The following is a 10,818-nucleotide window of genomic DNA, read 5'->3' on the forward strand; positions in this document are numbered from 1 at the left end:
AGAAGCTTAGGTTATTGACTTGAGACCTTTCTTCTTTTCTGACATAAGTGTCTCCCTAAAAGAACTCTTAGCTATATTCCATAAAAAATGTTTTAAGAGTTTATTTGATCTAACTGGGGACATATGCCAGGGAGCAAGATCTCAAATGCTCCTCCAGAAACTTTTATTTGTTGTGTTTTCATTTTTATTCAGTTCAAAAGATTTTTAAATTTCCCTGGTGCTATTTTCTTAGGCCTATAGACTATTTAGAAATCTGTTTAATTTCCAAATAGTTGGGGATTTCCCAGGTTTCATTCTGTTGATGGTTTTTAATTTAAGTCCATTGTGGTCAGAGAACATAGTTTGTATGACTTGAATTATTTTTTTTTAATTTAAATGCACTTTATTTTTAGACAACCTACATGACATCTTTTTTTCTTAAAAACAATGCCTCCGCTCCAAATGAATCAAGGTCAAAATAAATGAAGAGCCTGAGATAACATCAGTCCCATTTGTCCTAGTCTTGGTGTGTGGATGAAAAGCAGCAGCCAGTTACAATGACAGGTGATGGAGCCAAACTGCCCAATTTGTTAACATTTTTCCATTTCTAAACCATCCTTAAAGAAAATTATATATGGGGTCACACCATCCTCACGGTAGTCCAGCGGAGCAACCATGCCATCGGGATTCATGTTTTCACCAATAAAGAACTGGTAGTTTTTGAAATTGGCAAGGATGTGCTTGATTTGTTCTGCAGCCCCTGTCATAAAAGGCTTTACTCTTTTTATTATTATTAATTAAATCTTTATTGTTCAGATTAGTACATTTGTTCCTCTTTTTACCCCCCATAACTCCCCTCCACCCAGTTCCCACCCCACCCTCATCCCTCACTCCCCACCCACTGTCCTCATCCATAGGTGCACGGTTTTTGTCCTGTCTCTTCCCACACCCCCCACACCCCTTTCCCTCCCAAGAATAGTCAGTCCACTCCCTTTCTATGCCCCTGATTCTATTATAATCACCAGTTCATTCTGTTCATCAGATTATTCACTTGATTTTCAGATTCACTTGTTGATAGATGTGTATTTGTTGCTCATAATTTGTATCTTTACCTTTTTCTTCTTCTTCCTCTTCTTAAAGGATACCTTTCAGCATTTCATATAATACTGGTTTGGTGGTGATGAACTCCTTTAGCTTTTTCTTATCTGTGAAGCTCTTTATCTGACCTTCAATTCTGAATGAGAGCTTTGCTGGATAAAGTAATCTTGGTTGTAGGTTCTTGGCATTCATCACTTTGAATATTTCTTGCCACTCCCTTCTGGCCTGCAAAGTTTCTGTTGAGAAATCAGCTGACATTCGTATGGGTACTCCCTTGTAGGTAACTGACTGTCTTTCTCTTGCTGCTTTTAAGATTCTCTCTTTGTCTTTTGCTCTTGGCATTTTAATTATGATGTGTCTTGGTGTAGTCTTATTTTGGATTCCTTTTGTTTGGGGTTCTCTGTGCTTCCTGGACTTGTAAGTCTATTTCTTTCACCAGGTGGGGGAAGTTTTCTGTCATTATTTCTTTAAATAGGTTTTCAATATCTTGCTCTCTCTCTCCTTCTGGCACCCCTATAATTTGGATGTTGGTATGCTTGAAGCTGTCCCAGAGGCTCCTTACACTATCTTCGTATTTTTGGATTCTTTTTTCATTTTGCTTTTCCAGTTGGGTGTTTTTTGCTTCTTCGTATTTCAAATCTTTGACTTGATTCTTGAGATCCTCTAGTTTGCTGTTGGGAGTCTGTATAATATTCTTTATTTCAGTCAGTGTATGCTTAATTTCTAGTTGGTCCTTTATCACAACCTTGAGGGTCTCATTAGATTTCTTGTAGGTCTCATTAAGTTTATCGGCAGTTTCTAGAAAATTCTTGAAAAACCTTAACAGTGTGGTTTTGAACTCTATATCCAGTAGTTTGCTTTCCTCCATTTCTGTCATTTGTGTCCTTTTTCTTTGTCTACTCATTTTTTTTATGTTTCCCTGTGTTGATAAAGTGGTTTTCTGTGCTAAGTGTCCTCTAGGGCCCAGTGGTTCAGCCTCCCCAATTACCTGAGGAAGACACTTTTGGTGTCTCCCCCCCACCCCCCTGCAGGAAACCAGCTTCACAAAAGAAGCCTACAAAAAGTACATCAAAGATTACATGAAATCAATCAAAGACTGTGCACCCCCTTGTGGACTTTGTGCACAGTCTTGTTGTAGTTAAGCCTTGATTGTTGTAGGTATCACTGGGAGGAATTGACCTCCAGGCCAATTGGCTGTGAGAATCAGCTGTGTCTACAGTGGGAGAACTTCTGTGCTGGAGACACCCCTCCGGGGCAAGACTTGCTTCAATGGGGCTTTGGTGCTCACTGAGTCTGCCCCCTGAGTGGGTCCTTTATGGTTCCACGGAGCTGCAAACTGGATGGTCCCACTCTGACCTCTGGGTTTCCTGGCTCCTGGATCTCTAGGGAGGTGCTAATCTAGCCTCTGCCTTAGGCTATCCAGCAAAAGCCTCCCTGCAGGGCTTGGGCGGGATGGGTCCCACAGAATCAACAGGGTGGGGCTAGCAGTTATGGCTGCTCTCAGAGGCCCCACTTCTCAGTGTCCCGGCAATTGCTGCAAGCCCCTCCGAGAGAAAGCTGCCCTCGAGTTCTGACTGATGCCAGACAGTCCCGCTTCTCCCATATGAGTCTGGGTCCCCAGAGACTCGCCCGGAACTGGAGCTCAGAGCCTGAGACTCCCTCCAGATTGAAAATGACAACCGCGCCCTCAGACGCCAGCCCGCTCCATGTGCGCCTCTGTACCTTAGTATTTTACTTCTGCACTGCGCCTCCTCTGAGTCTCGGTATGCTTTTCTCTTTCCTTCTAGTTGTAGAATTTCCACTCAGCCAGCCTTCCTGTGGTTCTGGATGATGTCCGATCCGTCTTTTAGTTGTATTTTTGAAGTGGTTGTGTGAGGCAGCAAACTCCGATGTTTACCTATGCCGCCATTTTGGTTTCTCCTCAGCTTTACTCTTTCTTGCCTCTGTTCTTCAAGCTTCCCTTTGATTGATTTCATGTAATCTTTGGTGTACTTTTTGTAGGCTTCTTTTGTGAAGCTGGTTTCCTGCAAGTGATGGTTCATGACAATGTCAACACCAGTGATTACTGTGCTTTTGGTACCTTCGCCCTTAGGGCCTTCAGCGGAGGCATTTCCACGAATAAGTGAGTCATCAATGTTACTCTCTGTCCTACTGACCATTTTCCCCTCTACCTCCAGGCACAGCCCGTCCGCAATCTCCCGGATCTTGTAGATATCGGAGAACATCTCATCATGGCTGATGAGGTCCCGGTAGATGATCATGATGGCAGCTGGAAGGAGACAGAGGCACTGCCTTAGCAGGAGCATGGAGCTTGGCGCGAGCGTGGTGCAGCCCAAGCGGTGCTCGGGGGAGGGAGGAGCGGGCGGAAAAGCATGAATTATTTTTTTATATATATTTCTTTATTGATTTCAGAGAGGAAGGGAGGAGAGAGAGATAGAAACATCAATGATGAGAGAGAATCATTGATTGGCTGCCTCCTGCACGCCCCCCACCGGGGATCAAGCCTGCAACCCAGGCATGTGCCCTTGGCCGGAATCAAACCTGGGACCCTTCAATCTGCAGGCTGATGCTCTATCCACTGAGCCAAGCCGGGCAGGGCTGATTTGAATTATTTTAAATTTATTGAACACTTGTTTTATATCCTGACATATGGTTTCTTCTGGAGAATGTTCCGTGTGCATTTGAAAAGTATGTCTATTCTCCAGTCCTTGGTCAGAGTTCTATAGATGTCAAGTTGGTTGATAGTGTTATTCAAGTACATATTCTATATCCTTGCTGATTTTCTATCTGGTTGTTCTATTCATTAATGAGAGTGAGGTATTGATATCTCGAATTTCTCCCTGCAATTCTGTTCATTTTTCTTTTATGTATTTTGCAGATCTGGTTTTATGTTTCATGTTTATAATTCTATGTTCCTGATTAATTGATTCCTTTATCATTATTAAATGTCCCTCTTTGTCTCTATAGCATTTGTTTTTTACCTCTCTCTGCTATCTGATATTAATATAGCCACTCCAGCTCTCTTATGGTTACTGTGGTCCTTGTATATCTTTTTTCATTTGTTACTTTTAATTTATTTATGTCATCAAATCTAAGGTGTTGCTTGTAGACACCTTATAATAGGATCTTGGGGGTTTTTTGGGGTTTTTTAGGGGGGGGTATCTAGTCTGCAAATTTCGGTCTTTTGATTGGGATGCTCAGACCTTTCACAATTAAAGTAATTATTCTTGTGATTTGATTTACACTTGCCATTTTGGTATTTGTTTTCTATGTTTCCTTTTTCTCCCCGCCGCCCGCCCCCGCCCCTCTCCCCCATCTAGCCCTTCCACTGATCTGATATGTTTCCATTCTTTATTGTTCACCTCTTCCTCCTTTACTGCCACCCATAGTGTTAAATATTTTTAGGATGCCATTTATTTTTATGTACAGTGTTAGTCTATATATGCATGTATGTAACGATATATATATTACGATATATTTTTAATGTAGTTTTTAACCATTTATTTATTTATTTATAATCCTCACCTGAGAATATTTTTTTCATTGATTTTTAGAGAGAATGGAAGGGAAGGATTGGGGTGGGGGAGAGAGAGAGAGAGAGAGAGACAGAGAGAGAGAGACAGAGAGAGAGGAACATCAAGGTAAGAGAGACACATTGATTGTTTGCCTTCCACATGTCCCACAACGCAAACCAGCGGGGACTAGGCATTGAACCTGCCACCTAGGTATGTGCCCTTGACCGGGAATCGAACCCAAGTCCCTTTGGACACCGGGCCGATGCTCTAACCACTTAGCACACCAGCCAGGGCTTTACCGTATATATATATTTTTTAATATATTTTTTATTGATTAAGATATTACATATGTGTACTTGTCCCCACGTTACCCTCTACCCCCCCCCCCATGCCCTCACCCCCCCGTTGTCCGTGTCCATTGGTTAGGCCTATATGCTTGCATGTAAGTCCTTTGGTTGCTCTTTCCCCCTTACCCCCACCCTCCCCTACCTTCCCTCCAAGGCCCGACAGTCCAATCAATGCCTCTCCGTCTCTGGATCAGTCCTTGTTCATCAGTTTATGTTGTTCATTATATTCCACAAATGAGTGAGATCATGTGGTATTTATCCGCTCTCCAGTTCCATCCATGCTGTGGCAAATGGTAAGAGTTCCTTTTTCTTCTTCCTCTTCTTAAAGAATACCTTTCAGCATTTCATATAATACTGGTTTGGTGGTGATGAACTCCTTTAGCTTTTTCTTATCCGTGAAGCTCTTTATCTGACCTTCTATTCTGAATGATAGCTTTGCTGGATAATGTAATCTTGGTTGTAGGTTCTTGGTATTCATCACTTTGAATATTTCTTGCCACTCCCTTCTGGCCTGCAAAGTTTCTGTTGAGAAATCAGCTGACAGTCATATGGGTACTCCCTTGTAGGTAACTGACTGTCTTTCTCTTGCTGCTTTTAAGATTCTCTCTTTGTCTTTTGCTCTTGGCATTTTAATTATGATGTGTCTTGGTGTGGTCCTCTTTGGATTCCTTTTGTTTGGGGTTCTCTGTGCTTTCTGGACTTGTAAGTCTATTTCTTTCACCAGGTGGGGGAAGTTTTCTGTCATTATTTCTTCAAATAGGTTTTCAATATCTTGCTCTCTCTCTTCTTCTGGTACCCCTATAATTCTGATGTTGGTACGCTTGAAGTTGTCCCAGAGGCTCCTTACACTATCTTCATATTTTTGGAATCTCTTTTCTTTTTTCTTTTTCGGTTGGGTATTTTTTGTTTCTTTGTATTTCAAATCTTTGACTTGATTCTTGGGATCCTCTTGTCTGCTGTTGGATCTCTGTAAATTATTCTTTATTTCAGTCAGTGTATGCTTAATTTCTAGTTGGTCCTTTTTCATGTCCTCCAGGGTCTCACTATACTTATTGAGAGACTCACTAAATTTATCGGCGGTTTCCATAAAATTCTTGAAAAACCTTATAAACGTGGCCTTGAACTCTATATCCAGTCGTTTGCTTTCCTCCATTTCTGCCATTTGTGACCTGTTTCTTTGTCTCCGCATTTTGGCTGCTTCCCTGTGTTGATAGAGTGGCTTTGTGTGCTAGGTGTCCTGTAGGGCCCAGTGTCTCAGCCTCCCCAGTTACCTGAGGTGGACACTCTTGGTGCACCCCCTTGTGGGCTTTGTGCACAGTCTTGTTGTAGTTATGCCTTGGTTGTTGTAGGATCACTGGGAGGAATTGACCTCCAGGCCAATTGGCAGTTAGAATCAGCTGTGTCTGCAGTGGGAGAACTTCTGTGCTGGAGACACCCTTCTGGGGCAAGACTTGCTTCAGTGGGGTTTTGGTGCTCACTGAGTCTGCACCCTGAGTGTGTCCCTTATGGATCTGAGGAGTTGTAATCTGGATGGTCCCCCTCTGACCACTGGGTACACTGGCTCTTGGATCTAAGGAGGTGCTAATTTAGCCTCTGCCTGCGGTTACACAGCAGGAGCTACGAAGAGAACTGCAGATTCCCCTTCCTTTTTTGGAGTTTGGAGGTGCCCTGATGAGGCTCAGCTGTGAAGCAATGCAAGCCACTGTGGGGCCTTGGGCCTTCTCTTGGAAGTTCTGGGTCTGTCTGGCCCGGCTGCAGTTAGGTAATTATCAGATTGCAAAGGGCCGGGGCATTCATATGCAAAAGCCTCTGCCACAGCCTGGGTGGGGCGGGGTCTCAAGGAATCAAAGGACGGAGCAAGCAGCTATGGCGGATCCCTAGCCCTGCCCTAAGGAGTCGTGCGTCTCAGTGTCCCGGTAACGACTGCAAGCACCTCTGAGGGAAAGCCGCCCTCAAGTTCGCCCGCTGCCAGACAGTCCAGTTTCTCCCCGTATGAGTCCTGGGTCCCCAGAGACTTCCCGGAACCGGAGTTCAGAGCCGTCGGGAGCTTGTGACTCCCTCCGGGTTCAAAAAGACAGCCGTGTCCTCAGGTGCCAGCCCCTTTCCGCGCGCCGCGAGCCCCCGTACCTCTGCACTTTACTTCCGCAGCTCCTCTGGCTCTCAGTGTGCTTTTCTTTCCTTCTAGTTGTAGAATTTACACTCAGCCAGCCTTCCTGTAGTTCTGGATGATGTCCGTTTTGTGTTCCTAGAAGATTTTTCAATTGTTGTGGGAAGCATCAATTTCCCGGTGTTTATCTATGCCGCCATCTTAGTTTTCTCCTTTACCATATATTTTTAAGTTACTTTCTTAATGGTTACTGCAGAGATAATACACACTTAATTTATTATTATCTATTTAGATTAATACTAACTTAATTTCAGTAAAACTTAGAAACTTTGCTCTAATATAACTCTATTCCTTCCCTTCATGTTATTTTATATATCTCAGATATCTTTATTTTAATAATTAATATTATGTATTATTAGTTATATTTATATTACATAATATATTAATGATCATTATCACATGTCACATGAATGTTATAACCCATCAATATAGTTATAATTATTGCTTTATATAATTTCACATCTTCTAAATAAGTTATGTGAAGAAACAAGAAAAAATATATTTATAGAATCTTTTATACTAACTCACATATTTACCATTTCCACTGCTCTTCATTTCCTATTGTAGATGTGTTTTACTTTCATTCTGAAGGACTCCCTTAGCATTTCTTGTAGGGCAATCTACCACTGACAAATCCCCTCAGATTTGTTTATCTGGGAATGTCTTCATTTCCCCTTCACATTTAAAAGATAATTTTGTGAGATATAAAATTGTTGCTTTTTCTTTTAATAAACCATTCCACTGTCTTCCAGCATGCATTGTTTTGGATGAGAAAACCCCATTGTTTCTGTCAATTATATTGATGCTCTGTTATCAGTGATGGTATGGTAGTTTCCCTCTTGATGTTATTTTCTTTTTGTTGTTGGCTTTCAACAGTTTATATGCCTTTGTAGTTAGTTATCTAGTTGGTTGTGCAGATTAATGTTTTTAATCAAATTTGCCAAGTTTTTTGACATTATTTCTTTTAAAAAAATGTTTTTATTGATTTTCTAGAGAGAGGGAGGGAGAGGGATAGAGAGATGGAAACATGGATGAGAGAGAAACATTGATCAGTTGCCTCCTGCACACCCCGTACTGGGGATCAAGTCGGCAACTCAGGCATGTGCCCTCACCAGGAATCAAACGAGGGACCTCTTGGTTCATGGGTCGATGCTCAACCCTAAGCCACACTGGCTGGGCTGGACATTATTTCTTCAAATATTTTCTCTGACCCTTTCTCTCCTTTCCCTCTACACATGTGTTGGAATGTTAGATGTTGTCCCACAAGTCTCTGAGGCTCTCTTTCTTTTTCTTCAATTTTTATTCTTATTATTCTTCAGTGGATAACTTCTCTCAATATCTCTTCAAATTCATGGAGTCCTGAATCTGCTTTTCAGCCATTCCAGTGAATTTTTCATTTTAGGTATTGCTTATGTTCACCTCCAGAAATTACACTTTGAAATTTTAAAATAATTTCTGCCCTGGCTGGTGTGGCTCACTTGGTTGAGTGCTGTGCTATGCACAGCAAAGTTGCCCGTTTGCTTCCTGGTCGGGGCACATGCCCCAGTAGGAGGTGTGCAGGAGGCAGCTGATTAATGTTTTACTCTCGCATTGATGTTTATCTCTCTCTCCCTGATAAAAAATCAATAAAAATATTTTCTAAAAATTTAATAATTTGTTTCTTTATGGAGTCTTTATTTGTTGATTCATTATTGTCCTACTTTCTTTTGATTCTTTAAACATGATTTATTTTAGTACCTTGAACTTATTTATCATAGCTGCTTTGATGTCTTTGCCTGCTAAATCCAACTTCTGGGGACACTCAGATATATTTTCTATTGACTTTTGTTTTTCTGAGAATGAGTCATACTTTCTAACTCCTTGAATATTTTATTGAAAACTGGATATATATAAAAAATATATTGTAGCAACTCTGGATTCTAATTTTCTTCTTCAAGGCTGTCTTTTGTGTCTGTTGCCTGGGTTCAGTCTATGAAATCTGTCTCCATTGAAGTGTATGGTTGCTGCTATCTTTGCTCAGTTTATTTTTTCTTGTTTTTATTTTAATTTCCTAGGGGTTGCCCCTGTTTTAGGAGCCTAATGGTTAACCGATGATGGGAAAGAAATTGTGCTCAAATACCTCAAGCTAGTAAGGCTTCCTTCTTCAGATAATGAATGTGTGTGGGGGGGGGGGGGGTGGGGGGGGAGACGTGCAGGGGAGCATATTCAAAGTTCAGGCTGTTTTCAATCCTATTGGGCTTCTACTTTTACTTTCCATTTCACAGCTCCTCTATTCATGAACCCACAGGTTAACCAGGAGTATGTGGCTGTCTTAGGCCCTATGTTCTCAACAGTAAATGTGTACAAACCTCAGCCAGGAATACATTTGCCCCAACCACAACTATAGCATCAGGTTAGTAGAATCATTGGCTCTTTCCCCTGTTCCTGCCCTCTTCCAGGGTGGCAGCAAAGCTGTTGGTCCTCACAGCATCCCCCAACCTGGCAAAATATCCATGCTGACTGGGCTGGGAAAGGGAAAAATTCCCAGGCAAGGATGCCAGAGATTTCCACTGTGGTTACTGAACTTCAGCAGCATTCAAGCATAAACACTTTTCTAATTATTATATGTCTGTGGCACTAAAAATGCCTGTATTCATCAATTTTTTTTCCAGCTTTATAGATGCTTTTGTGGGGCGAGGATTTGCCCACCTCCTCACTTGCCATAGCTCAAAGTCCCACCCTCCTCAACAAATATTTGATAAATAAGATAATCTTTCTTCTACCTCTACCACTCTACTGAAACTATCCCCCCCAAAATTATCAGTTGTCTCCCAGGCACAAAACAGGCTCTGATTAAGATCGACCTGTGCTGAATTCCAGCTCTCCTTAGTAATTGTGCCCTTGACAAGTATACTTATCTTCTCCAAGTCATGTTTTTGGTTTTTTTTATCATCTGTTAAATGGCTAAAATAATGCCTTTGGTGTTGTTGTGAGGAGGGTGTGGTCTGACTAAGCATCTGGGCGGACACTGCAGGGTTCTTTTCCAACATAGTGTTTATCCGGAGGCCTGAGAGCCTGTTCAGACTGTGAGTCTGTGCTGCCTCTTAACCTCTTTTATCACCCTTATACTCAATGTAGATAAACTGTGGGAATGCAAGGATAAGATCATGGAAATCCTTTGAGATTGGCTCTATTATACATAACTAAAAGGTATTATTATGTCTTATTATGATGTTCTTTGGGAACTTTTAAAAATTCCTCTCTGGGAAATTTTAGTCAGAGTAGAATTTCTAAAAATAGGGAAGCTCCTGAAATTACTCCCTTAACTTCCTTTTTCCCTGGACATTTTAATCATTATAATGTTTATATCTTCTGAAAGACCAGGATTACAGAAGTAAATCCTTCTTAATCACCAACTCACATTTTTAGATGTTTCTTCTTCTAAGAACTGAAAGACATCAGAAATATAACATCAATTTAGTGGTTAAAATTGGAGAAGAAGGAACATGGCCAAACAGAATGCTTGGAATTTGAAAAGAAAATAGTGTGGTGAGTCCATCACCATTTAGAGCCTTGCTGAAAATTCAACTATTTCTTCAGGAAATGCATGTTTAAAAACAGAATAAAAAACTATTGTTCTTCCCATGTTCTCTTAAATGTCTTCCCCATTGTCCTTCCTTTAATTAGCTATGCACTAATTACCATTCACTATTGTTCTTTTCATGTGTCAGCC

General features: G+C 41.3%; 1 protein-coding gene across 1 annotated transcript; it reads right to left on the reverse strand.

Moving 5' to 3' along the window:
• Window positions 1-366: 366 nt before the first annotated feature.
• Window positions 367-3,377, reverse strand: LOC118652039 (translationally-controlled tumor protein-like). The gene is made up of 3 exons (XM_036301858.1): window positions 3,009-3,377; window position 858; window positions 367-757 (listed from the first exon to the last, which is right to left on the reverse strand). Exons 1-3 carry the CDS (start codon window positions 3,336-3,338, stop codon window positions 570-572), a joined length of 519 nt encoding a protein of 172 aa, XP_036157751.1. The 5' UTR covers window positions 3,339-3,377; the 3' UTR covers window positions 367-569.
• Window positions 3,378-10,818: the final 7,441 nt, after the last annotated feature.

This window comes from Myotis myotis, unplaced genomic scaffold (genome assembly GCF_014108235.1).
Source record: "Myotis myotis isolate mMyoMyo1 unplaced genomic scaffold, mMyoMyo1.p scaffold_m19_p_3, whole genome shotgun sequence".
Lineage (NCBI taxonomy): Eukaryota > Metazoa > Chordata > Mammalia > Chiroptera > Vespertilionidae > Myotis > Myotis myotis.

Excerpts from the sequence above, each read along its gene's own strand:
- LOC118652039 (XM_036301858.1), bottom strand. The coding sequence starts at position 3,338 with ATGATCATCTACCGGGACCTCATCAGCCATGATGAGATGTTCTCCGAT.